This window comes from Electrona antarctica (genome assembly GCF_951216825.1).
Source record: "Electrona antarctica genome assembly, chromosome: 23".
Lineage (NCBI taxonomy): Eukaryota > Metazoa > Chordata > Actinopteri > Myctophiformes > Myctophidae > Electrona > Electrona antarctica.
This window is the reverse complement of record NC_136804.1, coordinates 4,980,581-5,002,891: the sequence shown is the minus strand read 5'-3', so window position 1 is coordinate 5,002,891 and position 22,311 is coordinate 4,980,581. Positions and strand designations below refer to the sequence as shown.

General features: G+C 43.2%; 1 protein-coding gene across 2 annotated transcripts in view; it reads left to right on the top strand.

The window, feature by feature from the left end:
* Positions 1-22,311, top strand: part of large1 (LARGE xylosyl- and glucuronyltransferase 1) — a 199,182-nt gene that overhangs the window by 59,212 nt on the left and 117,659 nt on the right. For both annotated transcript variants that reach the window (XM_079493719.1, XM_079493720.1), the window contains exons 3-4: positions 786-1,120; positions 15,981-16,063. In XM_079493719.1, the coding sequence (XP_079349845.1) occupies positions 786-1,120; positions 15,981-16,063 (418 nt within the window). The remainder of the gene's footprint in view (positions 1-785; positions 1,121-15,980; positions 16,064-22,311) is intronic.

The following is a 22,311-nucleotide window of genomic DNA, read 5'->3' as shown; positions in this document are numbered from 1 at the left end:
GAGACACATCAACACTTTGGACCTGACTGCTAATTTGATTTAGACCAGGGGCCTTGTTGTATTGTAGTTTTCATCGGGGGAAATTAGTCAAATGTTTTTGCTCGGGCATTTTGTGATACGAGCAATACATGATTACCAGCCAGTGCACGTCTCTCTCCCTCTCTCTCTCTCTCTCTCTCTCTCTCTCTCGTTCTCGTTCTCTCTCTCTCTCTCTCTCTCTCTCTCTCTCTCTCTCTCACAAACACCGCAGTATATACAGTACTTGGTTAACCCGGGGCGTCCCACAGGTCTATACTAAGTAAACTCCTTTTTTTCGTAGATCTAAACATGCCATGTTGCGACGCGTTGTGAGTGAACTTGTGTATATATGCTATTTTCACTCAATGTTCACCCCCAGAATAGGAATGCTATGAGTTCATGTAGTTTATAGAGAGTCCTAGAGAAATTAATAGGTTTTCTGAGGAATTAACCCATTTTGGGGCGGGAACCCCTTTTGGTGTTTTAAGCATTATGTTATACTTTAGCTATTGGAAAATAGCAGATCTACAAGCTCATAGCGCGCCACCGAGTGGCGCGCTACGAGCTTGTAGGTCTGCTATTTTTGAAAAAATCGAAGAACGATTACAATTGTATAACAACTGCTACAATTCAATTTCAATTCAAAGGGCTTGAGTTTTAATTGCCAAAGCAAGAAGTGGAGAACTTAACAATCAAAACAAAAATCTATGTGTACAATAATTGAAAGTCAGAATCTCCCAATAAATCAATGTCCTTGTTCTTTACAGTGAAGCTCCTGCCGCTGTCGCCATTGGAGCCCCAGCAGTCGTCCACACTGGTGGGCGGCGGCGGGGGTGGTGTCGGCGGGGAGCGGCAGGCCCTGGAGCAGCGGGTGCGGGAGGTGGAGGAGGAGAACCGGGCCCTGCGCAAGGAGCTCAGCCGGCCCCCGAGGGCCCCGCACGTCTCCTCCTCCTCCGGTGGTCACCATGGCAACCGCAGCCGCCGGACCCACTCGGAGGAGGGCACCGGGGACAACGAGGCGGGCCAGAAGGCGGCGGCGGCGGCGGCGGCGGCCGCCAACGGCTCCGACTGCGTGCAGCATCCGGCCGTGGAGAAGTGTGAGGTGAGCGATGTTGTTTAGCGCTTTTTATCCAAAGCGCTTTTACATGGAGTGTGCGTTACATTCACTCGTTCATACACCGATGGCCGAGGAAACCACGCAAGTAGGGCTTGGCATTATAACACAATCTCATATCACGATATAGCTCATTTTATATATCACGATAACGATATACTCACAATATAGCATATTTTTTCCAATGCCTATTTTCTATCTAAGAAATATATATTTTTGGCTGAGTACTTGCCAATACAGAGGAAAAAACAGGAAAAGAACACTTGTGCCAATATTACAATATCCAAAATCACAGATGACATCCAGTCTAATGATATAATACTGGATGCCCTCTGGATATAAGATGCCCTGCCCATGCACAGACGGGCCTAAAGCAACTACAAAAAGAATACAAAATAAAATGTATATACTACTTTAGCCTATATGATTTTTGCTGTATGGCTTACTGTTATAGAGCTGCATAATTATGGCAAGCCTTGTTATTGAGATCAGTTATTAAAATTATTACCAAAAGCAAAAATAAATAAATACGATTTTCCCATTCAGACACAGAAGTGTAGGCTACATGCAGGCCTATGTCTGCATTACATTGTCTAAGGAAAAAGCATTACCTCATGTCACTGCTCCACAGTTTGTTCATTTTAATTTAAGCTCATAAACTCAGATTCAACATGTTCCACTTTCTCTCTCTGTCGCTCAGTGAGTGTAGTTTGTTAAAGGCGTAGTGAAATGGAAATGGTGGACATTTTATTTTGAAGTTTCAGACGGCTTCAAGTTGAAACACCGCTATGAAGTTTCTGAACCAATCGGAGCGTTGCATCCCTTCAGGCGATGGAACGGTAGCTAGGGACGGTAGCTATGCTATACCAGCGCATGGTGTGTGTGTGTGTTTGTTTACAAGTCAGATAGTCGGCCAGCTGTACCAGTTTACTGTTATGTGGCTTATTTCTACCCTATAATGTTTTCAGATACATATTTTAGCGTGATGATTAAGTTGAAACCGAGTAATACACTGTCTGGATGTTATCTGGAATGGGAATAAAAACGGAGGATTTCTGTAATCAATAGCAGCTGTGGTGCACGGATGCGCACATATGGGGAATTAAACGGGTGAGCTTCATTTTTATTGGCTTTTATCGATGTGGGCCTCGACACGTCATCACGCAGCACGTTTTCGTTTTCAGGAAGTAATACAAAATATATTTTTATGGACTTTTGATATAAAAACTTTTTGCCATCCATTGTTAGGTATGCCCATATGATGACCATAAGTTTTTCACACTTTTAGACCATATCCGTTATGGTCTAAAAGTGTCATTTCACTACACCTTTAAACCTTCGGACGGGAGGGTTAACGATGTTTAATAGACTACAGGTGGTCAACAGAGTGATAGACGACAACACGTCGTCAACTCTACATGCACAGCCGTGTGCAGGTCGAGTGGATTTTCTTTTTTTTGTTTTTACACAACTTCAGTCAGCGCTTGTGTTGTTGTTGTTGGAAGCTGTTGCTGAATTATGGACTTTTCAGTTTGGTATAATTAATTTGGAACAAGAAGAGGCGCAGCAGGACTGCAGGTAGGAGGAATGAGGCCGTGTGTTTTGCAGAAGTGTTTGCACACGCTCTTTGTTCAACAACATGGCTCTGGAAAACTATGCGTAGAACTATGCAGTATCAATTTGACCAGCATGAAACCTGACTCTACAACAGCTGGTTATCCCACTCTGAATCTAGTCGGCTATCATCTCCCTCCATGTTTGTTGATGAAATGGCAGCATAGATTAGCAGCGTGCCTGCCTGGGCGCTGAGACGTGAAATACTGCCGTAACGATTGTTTTGCGACACGCCGATATAAACGCTCATTTTATCGTCCAGACGATATGGTCATATCGCACAGCCCTACTACATGCAAGGCACCAACCTGCACATCGGGAGCAATTGGGGGTTCAGAGTCTTGCTCAAGGACACTTCGACACTAGGTCTGGGGGAGTCTGGGATCGAACTAGGAACCTCCTGATTCCCATCCGGCTGCTCTGCCTGCCTGCCTGCGTGCGTGCGCGCGTGCGTGCGCGCGTGCGCACGTGCGTGCGTGTGTGTGTGATACTGCATCTTAGGGGGGGAAATTTACATATTCACTTACCACACTATGCCATGTGCTATAAAGTAACGATGTGTTCCAGGCGTGCCATGGCTGAAAACATTATTTACAGGGGTGCCCTGAGCCAAAAATGTGTTTGGGATGTGTTTGTTAGAACAAATGTGTTTGTTAGAACACTCTATTCTTTGTACCGCTCTGCCAGTATGTGTCTGTCTGTCTGTCTGTCTCTGTCTCTGTCTCTGTCTCTGTCTGTCTGTCTGTCTGTCTGTCTGTCTGTCTGTCTGTCTGTCTGTCTGTCTGTCTGTCTGTCTGTCTGTCTGTCTGTCTGTCTGTCTGTCTGTCTGTCTCTCTCTCTCTCTCTCTCTCAATTTTATTTAAAAGACTTATAAGACCCAGCTTCTGGCACGGGAACAGCTGAGAATGAGAATGTCGATAATCTATTTTGTCTGCAGCTGCAAAACGTTTCAGTCATAATGAACCAATGAAGGGTGTTTTTTAAAGAGTGGTGCAGTGAGTATGGGCTCTAAGTTAAAATCACTGGATAGATTAAAGACTTGGCTTTGGGGCGCCTCGTAGCCTAATCCTCACCCAATTGTGAGTATTGGTTTTCTCTTAGGGTATGGTTCCCTCCCTCCCTGCATGTCGGACAGCTGGCTGTTGTGTAAAACTCTGCACAACAGTCACACCCTCTGTGTTCATTTATCCATTGAGACTAATGGACCCATGATGAGCCACTTGGTTACATTTTGTACACGGCATTGGATTTGTAAAACCTTCTTAACTACTTAGACCAGGGGTTCTCAACGTTTTTGGCCGGGGACCCCCGGAAATGCTTTGGCAATGTCTCGGGACCCCCGCCCCGCCCCCTCCCGACCCCCAATATAAATTGACTGCTACCTTAAACCATTTTGGGCGGGAACCCCTTTTGGTGTTTTAAGCATTGTTATAATTTAGCTATTGAAAAATAGCAGATCTACAAGCTCATAGCGCGCCACCGAGCTACGAGCTTGTAGGTCTGCTATTTTTGAAAAATCGTGAAAAAAAAAAAAATCTTTTTTTTTTTTTTTAAATAATTTGGGGACCCCTAAAATAATTTGGCGACCCCCGAGGGGTCGCGACCCACGGGTTGAGAACCCCTGACTTAGACCATTTAGACTGAGTTGAAAACATTCACTTTGAAATAATATATATTCAAAGATTTGCGCCACATTTTTACGATTCTTGAAAAATAGCAGATCTTTCAAGAAAAGCTGGTTGCCAACAATGGTCCCTCCACAACGACTCTCCGGGGGACGCATCGATCCCAGAGTGTCAATGTGCACGAAACGATCCCCAAAGAGCTATCGTGTAGAACGCTGGTTTGCAAACATTATCATGTCAAGGATTTATTTATTTATGCCAGAGAATTTATGAAAGAGTCAAAAAAAATTCACAAATTATTATAGAAGCGCTACAAGCTCATGTTAGCTCATGTTATCTCATGGCATACAAGCTCATAGCGCGCCACCGAGTGGCCGTGCTATGAGCTTGTAGATCTGCTATTTTTCAATGGCTAAATTATAACATAATGTTTAAAACACAAAGGGGTTCCCACCCAAAATGGGTTGTCTATACCTGTATGCTTGCCATGGACATACCATCACAATGCTATATCTGCTATTTTAACCATTTCTTTACTTTAAAAAAAAAAAGCTATACATTTTGATGAATTTGCCCAAAATTGGGACACCATGGTTAATCACTTAAAGCCTATAATTTGCAGCGGTCCCCCAGGGCTCAGTGCAAGGTACACTGGTTTTTATTTCTACTCCAAATCTCACCGGCGAGAATAGACAAGCTACGCACGGTTATTGAGGTTAACGTAACCATTTCAATGAAATGGTTACATTTTGTAATATAATCTCAAACTTAAACATCAAACATAATAGTCTGCATTCCCCAAAAGGAAGTGCATTTATTGAATACTTCTCAAAGTGTGTGTGTGTGTGTGTGTGTGTGTGTGTGTGTGTGTGTGTGTGTGTGTGTGTGTGTGTGTGTGTGTGTGTGTGTGTGTGTGTGTGTGTGTGTGTGTGTGTGTGTGTGTGTGTGTGTGTGTGTGTGTGTGTGTGGTGGCCAAAATACATATCATTCTGGGCGTCGTTGGAGCGTGATTATGAATCCCACCAACGTTCTAGGGTAGACCCGCCTCACCATGTGTCTGATTGGCTCCCGGGAAGGCATCGTTTTACTGAGGTTAGGCCGTTCGGGTTAGGTTTAGGGGGGTGCATACTTAGTTTAGACTAGTCATTGGTTAGACATGGGTTAAGGTTAGGTTTACTGTAGGTGTGCTGCCCCGTGGGAGGTTAGGTTTAGGTTTCTGGTTTAAGGACTTCAGTGTTTTGTACCAAACTATTGTATGAGTACCGAACAAAGAATGTTGTTTGAGATAGGTTGTAGTTGTAGGACTAATGACTGGTCGCAAAAACGAGAACTGTCGATCACAACGACTACTGGCCAATCACAGCAGGGCTTTCCTAGAACTGCGGTGGGATACATAATAACGCGCCGTTGGAACAAAATGGTTTGAGAACTGCTCATGTACTGCACCGACTGGCCATCAAATGAATGATCAAAGAGCGATATTAAAAACAGAGGCATGGACCCCCAACAAATCAAATCAACCCCCCCATTTGCATGTGAAATTAACACTTTTTATTGCATTTTGCCGTGTGCTTCACGGCAGTTAATATATTCACAAGAATATCAGGTTACGGGTACCTGAAACATATTGACTAGAGTGACTTCATGGTGACATTTACATTAGGAGAAATCTCTGTGTGAAATGGGCACAATTGTATTTACTGCAGTATAGCACTTTTCAAAACTTCTAAAGTTAACAAAGTGCTTCATAATAAGAACCGAAATATGTGTACATATACCTTAACCCATTTTGGGCGGGAACCCCTTTTGGTGTTAGCATTATGTTATGCTTTAGCTATTGGAAAATAGCAGACCTACAAGCTCGTAGCACGCCACCGAGTGGCGCGCTACGAGCTTGTAGGTCTGCTATTTTTGAAAAGTCGTGAAAATGTGGTGCAAATCTTTGAATATATATTTCAGAGCGAATATTTTAACTAAAATATTGGCTAAAATATTGGCGGGGGGGGGGGGGGGGGGTCCCTGGAACTACATATTTTGAGATGGGGGTCCGCGGCCCAATAGAGATATTTCTGGGGGTCCTTGACATGAAAAAGGTTGAGCCCCACTGACATAGAAACATGGATGGAACACAGGATTTAGAAGCCTTTCTTTAATCGACTTCAGTCCAAAATGGGTTAACACAACAAGCAGAAACATCAATAAAATGCTTTAGCGAAAGAAAAAAAGTCTTAAGATGTAATTTTAAACACTCAACGGAGTTTGCTGACTGGGTTTGAAGCAACGCATTGTTGTTTAAATTGCCTTACGCAGCCTGTCTCTCACGCTATAATACGAGTTACTCACAGTACAGCCACACGTTTGCTGGGCAGTAATATGGCATACTTCAAATTATATCCAATTGCATTATTTTGCTGATGCAACAAATGTACTATTGCTCATAAACCCAGAAAAGCCACCAGAAACCGCATTGTTTTTATTCACCCCCCCCCCCCCCCCCCCCCACACACACAATTTCACTGGTTGATTATTTAACACAATCTGTGCTGAAACGAGAACATCTTGTGAATAGCTACTGTACCTGTCCTGTACCCCACTGTGCCAAAACGAGATTACGAGATTTGGTTAATTGGCATTAATCCGTAATTAATTACTCACATGGTCTTAAATGCAAATCCGACATGCACGCTTAATACGCGCTTATTATCCCTTGTTTTTACATCGTGCAGACCGTCCTCCACTGCCTACAGTGAAGCCAGTGTGGTGGTGGTGGTGGTGGGGCGCTGTACTTGGTTTGTACTGGTTGCCCACAAGGACTGTCTAAAGAGGACGAGACGCGAAGACCGTACGGGCGACGCCATGTTGCTCCATGGTGCTCCGTGGAAGGAAAGAAACATGCGCAATGGGCTATATGCAGCCAACACTTCCGCGTTCAGCTTCCTTGGTCTCAACTGCGCAGTCCGAAGAAAGACCGAAAAACATGGGATAGAAATGAGTCCCTTTTTCAGGTGGACTGACAATGTGGACACAGAAAGAAGTGTCCCTTTTCTGTTGTCCCACTCATTGGTCCACTTGAAGAGGACTCCGTTTGCTTAGTTTTAACCCATTCTGGACAGGAACCCCTTTTGGTGTTTTAACTAAGCATTATGTTATACTTTAGCTATTGCAAAAATAGCAGATGGCGAGCTACGAGCTTGTAGGTCTGCTATTTTTGAAAAATCGTAAAAATGCGGCACAAAATCTTTGAATGTATGTTCTTTCAGAGCAAACGTTTTTTTTTATGTCACACCTAAATGGGTGAAAAGTGTCTGTAGGTGAAAAGGTGGTGGTACTGTACATTACACACAGCAGAAAGTGAAACATTTGATTCAATATTTTTTTTGTATGAGATGGGATTTCTAGTTGGGTCATTTGGTATATATTTTTTAATTATACCCCACTTTGCATGTAAGATGTGCGTGAGTTGTATTCATCAGTGAGCTTACAGGGCATGTCGTTGTTAGAGAGAGAATACAGTATGTTCTATGTTGTAGGCCAAGGTGCTGCAATTGACAACAGTTAACCCATTCTGACCTGAGATCAGATTCTATAAATGTCTTCTACATCCTGACAGTTTTCTGAAAAAGCTATGTTTCTATGTCAGTCGTTCTTCGATTTTTCAAAAATATCTAAAATCACACAATTTAACCACATGAACCATAGCGTCTCTGTTCTAGGCATGTCTCAATGCATAACTGTAGTCCCGGGTTTACACAAGGTTGATTTTGACAGCAGGTTTTGATTTAGTTTTGTCATAGTCATTTAGTTTGATATATTTTAGTCATCTGAAAGGTTTTAGTCTAGTTTTAGTTGACTAAATATCATATTTAAGTTGACTAAGTCTACAATTGATTTTGTCGACAAAAGCATAACATAACATGACTCTTCTCCACCAGTCCCTGCATGCCTAACATTTTAGTCTACTTTTTATTTGTTGATGAAACTGTCAATATATATTATTTACCCTTATAGTCATCATAAGTAAGTAGCCTTGCCGAGCCATGAGGCCCATAGGGCAGGAGCCTATCTCCTGTTTCTGTAGCGTGAGGCAGCTTGATGTACAAGTACACCCCCTGGACATGACGCTATAGTATGTCGCAGGGACTTACCCCCAATCCAACCCTTGATGCTGAGTGTCAAGCAGGGAGGCACTGGGTCCCATTTTTTGTTAGAGTCTTTGGTATGACCCGGCCGGGGATTGAACCCCGACCTCCCAGTCACAGGGCGGACACTCTAACCACAAGGCCACTGAGCTAGTCATCATAGCTTAGTTTTTTTTATTTAGTTTTCTTCAGTGAAAATAGCTAGGTAGTCGACGGACATTTTTCGTCATAGTTTTAGTCGACAAAATTAACACTGCCACAAGGTGGCTTGCCTGTTTCCTTGTTCCTTGTCCATTTTGCCTTAGCTCCTTTTGACTGGCGTGCAGTGACGCACACACTAGGGGGTTAATCATATTGTATTATCTAGGACAGGCTATTGTGCATGCACCAAGCATTGCACAAATCTAATTGTGACATCCCCGTTTAATCCTCTGCAGAACAGATTTTGGGGCAAGACCACTATTTTGCATTTTCATAGCGATTAATCATGAGCTAAAAGAAGAGAGGTCGTTCGGGGCAGAATCCCTCGCCCACACGCTGTCAATCACACAATACAAAACGTATGATTGTGTGCTCTATATGGGACAAGCCTCCATTTACCACCATTTACATCAGACGGCTGTTCATAGCTACTGTGGAGTCAGTACTGCTGTATGGGGCCCGAGACATGGACCCTTACAATACAACAGGGAAAAAGCCCTGGATGGAGTCTATACACAAGAATGCTACGAATGGCACTCGGTGTCACATGGACGTATCAGAAATGTGGACCTCTATGGGGACCTACCACGGGTCACAGACCAAGTCAGAGAGAGATGGAGGATGAGGCTGGCAGGGCACTGCGTCAGGCACCCAGAACTTGAGGCAAGTAAATTGACCCTATGAGAGCCAACCCAGGGCAAAGCCAGGAGGGGAAAGAAGCGTACCACCTATGTAGACGTGCTGCGGCGCGACAGCTTGGCTAACAACACTGCAGAGCTCAGGAACCTGATGTTGGATAGGAAATTGTGGAGGGCAGCGATCCAGGAATCCCGAGTTGGTGTTGGCTAGACCTCACTCTCGCAGCAACTAACATCAGACCTGGGCATTACACGGCCTGGGGGCCAAATACGGCCCTTTGGCTGACTCTGACCGGCCAGTGAAAGGTTTCTTGGAAAATGGAAAATAAAAACCTAACTTTCTAATTTTTGCCTTATGCGTGGACTACAACTACATTGCTTTAATTTTATTTACTGGAGTCGGAGGTAATAATAACATCTTACCAGCTTGTCAAAACGATGCCATTTACTGCTTGTCATATAGAAGTAAAATTAATATTATGCAGAATTGAGTTCTGCCTTCTGGCCCGGCTGCCGGCCCTCCCACAATATTATTTTCTGTTTCTCATTTGGCCAAATTGGCCCCTTGGGAAAAATAATTGCCCACTCCTGATTTACATACTCCCCTCTCTATGCTTTCCTGTCAATCACTCGCTACACCGTATACGCAAAGCCCGTGCTCTATAGAGCGTCGCAGTCCCGCCCCCTACCATGGACCAGGAAATGAATCCCAATGCATTTTTCCCATAGACATTTCAAAAAGTTTTTAATTATTTGTTCAGCCCAAAAAATTGTGTTTGTTGTCATGAGTTGTCACGACTCGAGTTGGCTTTGTCCGCAGCGTAAACGTCTTTAAATACTTTCTGAAATGTCTATGAGGAAAATGAACGGAGAATAATTTCCTGGTCCATGGTAGGGGGCGGGACTGCGACGCTCTATAGGGCATAGCTGTGGCGGTTTCTGGTTCCATCCATCCAGAACCCCATTCTTTTTTTTCCCATAGAGATTTCCGAAAAATATTTATATGAATTATTGTACCTAAGCCTAGAATCAAGCCATCCAGGATCCTGGTGAATCATGACCGTAACACATTTGATTCTGTGAACAAAAGAAAACGAAAACGGCAAAACAAAGGCTATTCATCATTAGATGTAGTCAGTATATATCATATAATTATGGGAAATTGAGTCCCTATTGTGTACAATGGAGAAGCTCCCGGGGGAGGAAGCCGTGCGCTGCCCGGTCTGTTGTTGTGGTCGCCACTATGGAATACTTTTCTACACTACAACACGCGATTACAAGATTTTCATGACGAGCAACTCAGCGGTCGGTTGTTCAAAGGTCACTTTAAACATAGGTAGTCTAGCCTGAATCGAAAGACGGCCGTGAATGCTCCGCAGTCGACCTGTTAAATATTTGAAAACAAAATTCACAGAATCAAATATTTTATGGTCATGATTCATCAGGATCGTGGATGGCTTGATTCTATAGGCTTAACCCATTCTGGGCGGGAAACCCTTTTGGTGTTAGCATTATGTTGTGCTTTTAGCTATTGAAAAATAGCAGATCTACAAGCTCATAGCGCGCCACCGAGTGGCGCGCTACGAGCTTGTAGGTCTGCTATTTTTGAAAAATCGAAGAACGACTGACATAGAAACATAGCTTTTTCAGAAAACTGTCAGGATGTAGAAGACATTTTTAGAATCTGATCTCAGGTCAAAATGGGTTAATTGATATAAATACTTTTGGAAATCTCTATGGGGAAATATTAATGGATCAATGGAACCAGAACACAGGAAACCGTGTTATGCTTGAAATACTAAGATATTTAAAAACACATATTTCCCACATTAAAAACCCCCAGGAAAGTGTTTCCATGCAAATGTCTCCCAAACGTCATTAAAATAAAATCTGGTTGTCCCTTTTAACTCACCCCAGACACGGCCGTTTGTGGGCTATGCTGAATCAAATGAAGGGTTTTTACCGTAGGTTTTTACTCTCGAGTTCTCAAGTGAGAAAAGCATGAACAGACAGAGTGGCGCTGGCTGATGACGTATCGGCAACAACGTGGCTGACGCTATGAAATATGAGGAGGCTGCCGCCGGCTGACCAGACTAGCGAGTGACAAAACGAGAGAGAGAGGGAAGGGAGAGAGAAACAGATGTCTCGCATGTCAGGCCGAGATAAGAAGATGGAAGTTGGAAATTGAAGCTATAACCTCCAGATTCTTGCAGCCTGGAGGCTCCGTTCAGCCGTCTCCCAGACAAACCATACTGTCTGGCTCCAATGATTCGTACCTGCTTATAGTCGCTGTTGGGTAGAAACCTTTAATATATATCTTATTCTTAACCCATTTTGACCCGAGATCAGATTCTAAAAATGTCTGTTTGAAAATGACAGTTTTCTGAAAAAGCTATGTTTCTATGTCAGTCGTTCTTCGATTTTTCAAAAATAGCAGACCTACAAGCTCGTAGCGCGCCACTCGGTGGCGCGCTATGAGCTTGTAGATCTGCTATTTTTCAATAGCTAAAGCATAACATAATCAAATGCTAACACCAAAAGGGGTTCCCGCCCAAAATGGGTTCAAAAAATATATTTTCATGAAATGGGGGTGAGAACCTGTGCTCCAATGAATGGATTCAATGTTTATCCAGTCACAAGCTTGTGTTAATACTTTTCATTGATTCAATATTAGTAGTTATACACGGCTTGATTGAATTCTGCAGTCTGTTACTTTTTCAATAGTGAACTCAATAACAGACCGCTGCCTAATCAAAGACTCTAGTATAGAGCGTCTGGCTCATATCAATCTGCGTTGCTTGATTTTTGCCTTATCCAACATGGCAGCCATGTAAACAAGCACACTCAAAACCACGCGAGAAATGGACAATGCCCAATATTGATTTATTTGAGCCACACCTCAACTGAGCCAACAGCGTTACACTGTACGAACATTTATGCAAATTAATACACCATTTCCTTACCACCAGTAACACGCCTGCGGGATGGAAGTTGGAAATTGAAGCTATAACCTCCAGATTCTTGCAGCCTGGAGGCTCCGTTCAGCCGTCTCCCAGCCAAACGATACTGTCTGGCTCCAATGATTCGTACCTGCTTATAGTCGCTGTTGGGTAGAAGCCTTTATATATAATTTAGGGCGAGAAGCGACCTCGCCCTAAATTGCGAGGTCGCATTCACTGGCCATATATGGAGGGTATCTTGGGTGTACAGGGTGTGATGAGGTCGGATCAAGCTACGGAATGTCGGAACAGGTCGGCTCCATATATGGAGATCTAAGGGTGGCAGTGTATTGAATGTACAGGGTTTGATGAGGGCCCAGGTAGGAGCCGGGCCTTTTGAGAGCTCTGGTTTACGCCGGTTTTACAAACACAGCATAATGGTATTACCCAAAGTGCCATGGACCCTCCCTGAGCCAAGCTTGCACCTGACCCATAGAGTATATAAAAGGATAGAGACTGAACTGGCGCGAAGCTCCGCCCCCCCAGCTATTCATGTCAGTGGAAGTTGCTCAGTGGCGTTTTGAAGCACCCGGAAGACTGCCGGAAGTACCGTCTCAGAACGTCTACTTCCGCATTTGACCACCACATTTTGGTGGTCAAATGCGGGAGTGCAACCGAGCGTTCAATGTTAAAGCCCAGCTGCACGGGGTTTCCCCGGTCATGAATCCACGGGTCCGCCTGTAGTCCCTCCTCCTACCACTAGGGCCCAGTGCTTCAACGTTGAATAGCCTCACTGGCCAATGGTTAAAGACCCCTGTTACAAAAACAAACAGGTACAAATTTTCATTCATACCTACCTCCATCCGAGCCATCAACAAGGGAAGCAGGAGGAGGTAGATGTAGTTACACTCGGTGCACTTTAGCCCTGGTTGCACTTTATATTTAATGTAGCATTTGTATCTTGTGATAATGTATACGTATGTCTGTTATGTATGTTGTACTGTTTGTAATGTCTTTGAGGGCTTTTATTATCTGCTGTAAAACGAAGTGCCCAGTTTGGGACATATGAATAAACTTGACCTTGACCTTGACCTGACCGCATACCTGAATGGAACTGGGTGTTACAATGCGTTTATGCCGCCAGAAACGTGGGTGGGAATGGTGAAAGTCACCACAGGGTTGGGTGGAATGGGGTAAGGGTTTCATTGGGGGTCGTCAGGTGGGCGCCCTCCATCTTAGGTGTTTCATTGACTAGGCCCACGACACCTCAAGAGGGTTCACCAGCAACACCTGGCGTCCCAGGTGTGCCCAGGGGGGCAGAGGGGGGCTCTAACCCATTTTGACCTGAGATCAGATTCTAAAAATGTCTTCTACATCCTGACAGTTTTCTGAAAAAGCTATGTTTCTATGTCAGTGGTTCTTTGATTTTTCAAAAATAGCAGACCTACAAGCTCGTAGCGCGCGAGCTTGTAGATCTGCTATTTTTCAATAGCTAAAGCATAACATCATGATAACACCAAAAGGGGTTCCCGCCCCAAAATGGGTTGAATACAAACTTCTACTGAAGATCAAAATTGGAAGACTCTTCTACGGTCTCCAGGAAACCACTGAGGTCCTGCTGGGTCACAATGTACAGTCACTGGCAGAACTCAGAGACACTAAGGGGACTGCGTTCGAAAATGTCTTTCAGAAAGTCATCTCTTAAAAGGGTATCTTTGAAAAACAAAGAAGGGTCCAGCACACTGTCAGAAAACTTGCCAAAAATGTTGCTCTTTATTAAACGTTTCGGTCTATTCGACCTTCATCAGGACAGACAATGAAGGTCGAATACACCGAAACGTTGAATAAAGAGCAACAGTTTTGGCAAGTTTTCTGACGGTGTGTGGGACCATTCTTTGTTTTTCAAAGATACCCTTTTAAGTATGCTTTATTGCCCTACACACCTGTCAATAGCCTTGAGGTGTGCATCGGCCTTTTGCTAAAAAGAAAGTCATCTCTACCAGGCTGTAGATGTCTTCATAAAACAAGTCAAGCTGGGGACATACAACAATAGCGATCAACTGGAGACCATACATAAATGGAAATCCAACCAGAGGATAGAGATCTCAGTTTACGGAATGCATTGGAGTCTATGGGCTCGCGCGAGTACATGGACCGTGTGTAGTGCCTAAAGTCCTATACTTTATGGCACTACTGGTTGCCGACGGCCAGGTGGAAGTTCTTACGTGTGCCAGTACAAACTGATCTCCAAAACGTGTCCGTTGAGTTTAACTTTGCTTTATTTTCTGCAGTCATTTTCCTATAGAACATACAGATAAAACAATAAGAAAGAAACGGTAACAAACACAGGGGACCAGCCCTCCTGAACACAGTAGAAAACTGTTAGCCTCTGCCGTCTGCCACTGGCAACACCTGTGCCTGATTAGCAGCCTGGTTAAATACCTGGGCTGGCCCAGACACTGACCAAGCTGCAGTGACACTGTCAATCAGCAAAACATTAGGTCATAATGGCTCTTACAACGTGACCGGGCTGTTTTCTGCCCCCTCAATATCGCAACTCTTAGATGGCTCTGGCCTGGGGTATAAGTGACGGGAATTGCGAGTGACGTGACAGAGTGACGGGGATTGTGGGCTAGGTGACAAAAACGCAAGGTTTTCATAGTTATCTGCAACAATAAGCAATGCAATTTGGATATGCCAGGGTTTCTGCCCAAGAGGGACGTCATGTATTCTCCAGCAGGCTCATGCTGCTATAGTCTCAATTGCTCACCAGCAACTACCGCTAATATCGAGCACTGATTGACGCCACGAGAGCCTAACATGGAGCACTGCCACTGATTGACACCGTCGCACCATGAGAGCCGTATACGAGATGAGCTTGATATTGTTATCATGGCTTAATGTAAACTCTTCCCTCAGTGCTGATGATGAGGCAGGTTAATGAATACTCTCCGATATGTGATGCTGCTGTAAACACCGGCCGCTTTGCTGGAACAAAACGGCGCTTTGTGCTTTGAGCAGAGCGATCGGCGTGTCCTCCTAATCTCCATTCACTCGCAGGGAGTTACTTTTTCTAAGTAATGTTTTTTTTGCGCAGGGACTGGAGTCTGCACAGCAACCATGTTGGAAATAAGTTTGGTCTCTACCTTTCTTGCTTCACAGATTTTACAACTTATGCTAATTAATCCATTTAGGCCTGACGTCAAAATAAATTAAAAGTCTTCTGAAAGACTATTATATTCAAAGATTTGTGCCACATTTTCACGATTTTTCAAAAAGCTCACAACTACAACCTATCTCAAACCCTCACCCTAAACCTAACCTCCCAAGGGGGCAGCACACCTAAACCTAACCTTAACTCATGTCTAACCAATGACTAGCTAAACTAAGTATGCACCCCGATTCGGGCCGATTCACAACTCCAGCATCTGTATTCTGGGGATTCTGCGATTGTAGAGCTTTGCAGATTGGCTATTTTCAGCGAATAACGGGAGTAGACAGTGGTATAGAGCCCGGGAAGGGACTCTGCTCAACAACTTCTAGAGATTAAGTGGTTTTATCACTTTTCCTCACTTGATGTTGTTGTTTCTCTGCCACCATTTTGATCCTCTCTCTCTGTGTGTCTGTCTGTCTGTCTCTCTCTCTCACTCTCTCTCTCACTCTCTCCACATCTCCTTTCACAACCTCCTCAGACGATTCACGTGGCCATTGTGTGTGCTGGCTACAATGCCAGTCGGGACGTGGTGACCCTGGTGAAGTCTGTCCTTTTCCACAGGTAACGGTGTGCTCCGTTCATTAGCGCACGCACGCACGCACGCACGCACGCACGCACGCACGCACATACAAGGACATAAATAGTTCAGGTGCAGCAAAGTTACATCCACCTAATCAAGGAATATGTCGCGATACAACAAGAAATGTCAATGTCACCCAGCATTCCATGGGCACAAGTAGTGTAGGCATGCATCCCAAGTCCGAAACCCCCGGCCACACACACACACACACACACACACACACGCACACGCACACACTGTTTTACATTACTATACTTGTGAGGACGTCAACATATTGGCAAACGCATATTTTTTAACCATAAATCAACCATAACCATTTGTCTTGTGAACACCATAGGAAAACGGTCGCACACGCTCACAAAGCTGGTCCTCTCCTCTCTCTCACCAATCTGAATATGCTGCTGCCTCTCACGCAATGCCGCCTACACTGTTGCCTGGCAACGCCCCCCCACCCCCTGGCGAGGTATGGTGGTGCTACCATTAAACTTTAATATTGATCTCCCATCAGCGCGTGTGTGCGCGCGCGCACACGCACTTGTATTACTTTACTTAACCCATTTAGGCCTGACCTCAAAATTTAAAAAAAAATCTTCTAAATCCTCCAGTTTTCTGAAATAAATATTTTCACGATTTTTCAAAAATAGCAGACCTACAAGCTCGTAGCGCGCCACTCGGTGGCGCGCTATGAGCTTGTAGATCTGCTATTTTTCAATAGCTAAAGCATAACATAATGCTAACACCAAAAGGGGTTCCCGCCCAAAATGGGTTAATACGTGAGCTCCATGTTTTTTCAATACATTTTTTTTTTTTTTTTTGGGGGGGTTAATTTAAATACAGTACAAACAATTAATAGAATTAATAAAATGAAATTGAATGCCTCAATTCCTATAATTCCAACTAGTGCTTACCTGGGTAGGGGGTCCCCAGTTCAAATATCTTGTGTGTCCACATCTAGCCTGAAGAGGTTGAGAACCACTGGCGTACTGTACTGTACATGTCGGGGCCACATAGAGGCCTGAAACCTCTAGTAGCCGAAAAATAACAGATCTACAAGCTCACACATCGGCTATTCTTCGACGCATGGCACCAGCGTGCAACTAAGTATAAATCGGGTATAACTAACTCCTAAACGTAACCTCTAAGTGTCTGATCCTAACCTTAAAACATTTGGAATCATATTCATTTTTTCTTGTGAGAACCAGGAAAATGTGTGCACGCACGCACACGTGCACACACGTGCACACGCGCATACATCCACCTACAGTACAGACGCCAAAGAAGCAGAGAATTTCATGAGCATCGCCGAGCCAACTCAAGCATTTAATCACTAAACCCCCTAATTGTCTTAATCATTAAAAGAATAATAGCCAGTCTACAAACTGCAAGCTTGTAAGATCGGCTTTAGATTTTAATTATATGGCTTATACAGTATTGGCTTGCCAAAGAGCAAGGTTAACCACCTTTTTTTTTTGGATTGATTGATTGAATATTAACAGTTTGCAAACTGTACAGCACGTGGCAAGCAATGCTAAAGTGATAACACAACAAAGCCTTGATTTGCTTGTGTTTGTTCATTGCCCTTTGTATTCAATTCATCATCAATACATACAAGACATACAATACAACACATCATCATTACCAGTTGCTCAGTATACTCTCTGGAGGCAAACTACCTTAAACCCTCTATTCTCAAAGAAACGGACTTGACTTACAACTTGTACTTTTCCCTCACGACGACCAACACCAAATCTCTTCGCCCCCAAAACAGTACAAGCTGGTTCCATCTATTAAAGGTCACAACACATAGCAGGGGATAACGGAGCGTGAGCCATTAACGCTTATGTAAACATTAATAATTTGCCCGCCGTGTTATTAGCGGCGGGCGCGGCAAAGCGGCTGAGACGGGTACGATTCTCTGATTAGCAATCAGTCAGCGTTGCCTCTTACCACAGTTTAACAGCTTCACTTCTTAATTAGCTTCAGACTTTTTTCAGGTGAATTAATCATCAAGTGCTGGCAGTAACTCCACTTATAAAGTCAGCCAGAACTCCCACTGACAGACACACTCGAGAGCACCTCGGCTATTTATTTCCTCCCCGAAGGTGTACCCTCTCGAGATCAGGAAACCTGATATGTCCACAACGTGTATAGCAAACATAACAGATCTAGTGTATAAGGTCCAAATGTAACAAGGCACATTTTGCTGTTTTTGACACTGTATAGTGTCAATAAAGAGGGTATTCAGTTGGACTGCAGCAATGCACCTATTTATTTATGCTTTTATTTACAATTTACAATTTAGGCATTTAGCAGACGCTCTTAATCCAGAGCGATTTACATTAAGCAATAACAAAAACAAAAAGCATGGCATACATCAAAAGTAGTTATCATGAAACATGCGTAAGCTAAGAACGTAACAGTGGAGTATCTATGTAAACTATACATACTATACTATATACTAAATTATACATGTGTACTATAAAGTGCTATGACTACATAAAATGCAATTCTAGAGCTGTCTACGTAACAAGCTATAAGTCTGTTTAAAATACTATCTAAGTCTACATAATGTGCTATCTAAGGGGCTGATGATTTATGTAGCATTTTTTGTATTTATTTATTCATGTACTGTATGTATGTATTCATTCATTGCAATTGCCATCTGCAGAGCTATTCATTGGCATTTATTATGCTATATAGTATAACTAGTGTTAGTGCCAGGTTAATCACAGTGCCACTTATTTCATAGTGGGGCTTTTTTTCTGGGTGTTTGTTAGCAAATTGTTGTCATATTGAGGAATTAAGTGAAGCACAGATTTGACTGGCTCTAGCTCATTATTACTGCACTCATACATATTCATTGCACATATCAAATAGGAATTTGGTTTAGCAGAATAACAGATTGAACCTTGCAGAGTAATGGCTAGATGGATTACAACAACAACAACAACAACAGCATTTCTCCTCATTTTGGGTTTTGAAATGAGGGATCATCGCGTAGTGGTGACATCGCGTGGAAGATGGAAAGTCCGATCCAATCAACTTTTTGCTCAAAATAGGGATGCAAGGTTGTGGAAGTGGTTGAACTGACACTGCAATCTTCGAGTTTTAATTGAAATTACGATTGCTTTTTTGTTCATTGATTTATTATATTCATTTTCTTTTCTTTTTTTTTTAAAGATTTGTTTTTGGCTTTTCTGCCTTGATTGATTTGTCTTTGTCTTTTCTGCCTTTATATTATATTATTGATAGTTTCAAGTGAAGACTGACATAGGATAGAGGGAGAGAGAGAGAGAAGGGGAGAGACACGCAGCAAAGGTCGTCATGAACGGGACTCGAACACGCAACGTCAGGCCAGAGCCTATATGTGGCATGTGACCTGGACCACTAGGCCAGCGGGCGCCCCATTCATTTTCATTTTTTACTCCCAATTGTGGAAAGCAGAGAGTATTCAGACCCGCCTTTTTGAAAACCACTGGTCTACATTGTCCATCAGCAGCCTTGTGGTCCTGCCAAAGTGTCCTACTTGCCCATTTAGGCCTGACCTCAAAATAAAAAATAAAATCTTCTAAATCCTTGAGTTTTCGGAAATAAATATTTTCACGATTAAAAAAAAAAAAAAAAAAAAAAAAAAAAAAAAATAGCAGACCTACAAGCTCGTAGCGCGCCACTCGCGCTATGAGCTTGTAGATCTGCTATTTTTCAATAGCTAAATTATAACATAATGTTTAATAGCCTAGAGATTCTCAGAGTTGGCATTTATAATAATTACGGAACGGAGGCTGTGGGTTCAAATCCACCGCGGTGCATCTACAGAAACACAAACGGGTGATATCGCTACGTCATGTTGTAGTGTTGTTTTGTAGTCATCAGGATGATATCGCTACATCATGTTGTAGTATTGTTTTGTAGTCATCAGGGTGATATCACTACGTCATGTTGTAGTGTTGTTTTGTAGTCATCAGGGTGATATCGCTACGTCATGTTGTAGTGTTGTTTTGTAGTCATCAGGCAGGCAACAATCAATCGGAACTTCCTCTTCCCTCAAACCGGAAGAATAACAATAAAAGCTCTCGTAGCCTGCAGCTTTTATTGAGAAAATTCGGTTTGAGGGAAAAGGAAGTTCCGGATGATTGTTGACTACAAAACGATACTGCAACATGACGTAGCGGTATCATCCGCTCCCGACCGGATCATAAACCCGAAAAGGAATGCTGCCCAGGCGAGTTTAACCACCGAGGCGAAGCCGAGGTGGTTAAACTCCCTGAAGCCAATTTACACTCACACAGCAATCAGCGACGCACCCAAATCTCCACCATTCACCACTTTATTCAGTATTTAAGTCCGACGTCATTTTGTAGTGCTACGTTACGTCCGGGTCCAAGTGGCACCAGCTCCCGTCCGCATCTCATTGTAAAATAGAATATCTAAACGCGTGAATCTTTTTACAATTACGTTATTTTTCAGAAAGGAAGCCATTGAGGGTTAAAATGGGTCTTAATGCTTCCAACTCGAGTAGAATTATTAATGTTTTGTACAAGTTTCCATGACAAAAAAAATATGATGTGGAGACAATAAAGACTATTATTATCATTATTATTGAAGGTGGTAACAGTCCATTTGCTCAGTAAAATATTTCGGGGGCATATTTAGAATGTTTGCAGGCTTGAGTATGTTGAATCTAGTTTGCATTAATGAGGATTTAGTTGACACAATGAAATAAAATGGCGATATTATTCCGTGTGGGGCAGACGGCCTGTCACAGCCAGATTTGGGAGAGCAGCGCAGCTTTGTTGTTGCGAGGAAAGCGGTAAAATGAGACTTTCGTGGTTGTTTTCGTCTCAGATTTAGTCCGACGGAGCGTCACAGTATAACTCTATGGGGACACAAAAGCGTATATGGGGACACAAAAGTAGGACCCGGAAGTATCTCACGTGCTCGCGCTCACGTCACAGCTAAAATACTGAATTAGGAACACAAAAGGAAACTGTAAAATACAAGCCACAAATCACAATAATACATTCCAACTCCTCATATAAATATCAATACCAAAATGATAACCAAATAGTAAAAAAATATATAACACGGCAAGCCGTGTAACATACAGCATTAGAGTCACTGAGTGGAAGACCTTTCCCCTGTGATTGGTTTGGTGCTGGGTGATATCCTTCAGGCAGGGATGACCTTTTTGTCTCGCTAGCGGTCCCTAAGCAGCATGTTCGAGCAACGCCAGCCTGCCTCCAGGCGGTGTTTAATCAGAAGGATGTTTAACCCGTTTAGGCCTGACGTCGAAATTAAAAAAAAATTCTTTCTGGAAAAACCTCATGTTCCTACGTCAGTGTTGCTCAATATTTCATGTCGAGGACCCCAAAAATTATGTGTAATTGGCCGCCGACCCCCATCTGAAAATATGTTGTTCCAGGGACCCACCCAGTAGCACAGATTTGAGTTAAAAACTCTCTCTGTAACAATATATGTTCAAAGATTTCAGGCACATTTTCACGATTTTTCAAAAATAGCAGACCGACAAGTTCATAGCGCGGCACTCGGTGCCGCGCTATGAGCTTGTAGATCTGCTATTTTTAAATAGCTAAAGCATAACACAATGCTTACCCTAACACCAAAAAGGGTTCCCGCCCAAAATGGGTTAAATGTTTACTGTTGGGCTAGAGGGAGAGAGGGAGAGAGGGAGAAAGAGGAGAAGGAGACGGGAGCAAACCCGGGGCCCTGTGGGAGCCCAGGTCTGCCTGACTGCAGCCATCTGCTGTTTTCTGCTGACCGAACCGGAGGCAGCAATGGTCTCACGGGGCGTCCTGCCGTCCAAAATGACACCTGCCCCCTTCCGCCCCCGCAAGGTTATTAGAGTTTTGTCATTCGTTCTTCATTTTTTTTATTTAGTTATTTTTCAAAAGGCTTAGTTTTTTTTTTTTTTTTTTTTTACTTTTATTGTTTTAGCATATATATATATATATATATATATATATATATATATATATATATATATATATTTATATATAGTAAACGCACAATGCAGTTAAAGTTTTCATATTTTAATGTGTCTCTGTCCGTGTGTGTGTGTGTGTGTGTGTGTGTGTGTGTGTGTGTGTGTGTGTGTGTGTGTGTGTGTGTGTGTGTGTGTGTGTGTGTGTGTGTGTGTGTGTGTGTGTGTGTGTGTGTGTGTGTGTGTGTGTGTGTGTGTGTGTGTGTGTGTGTCCATCCATCTGTTACC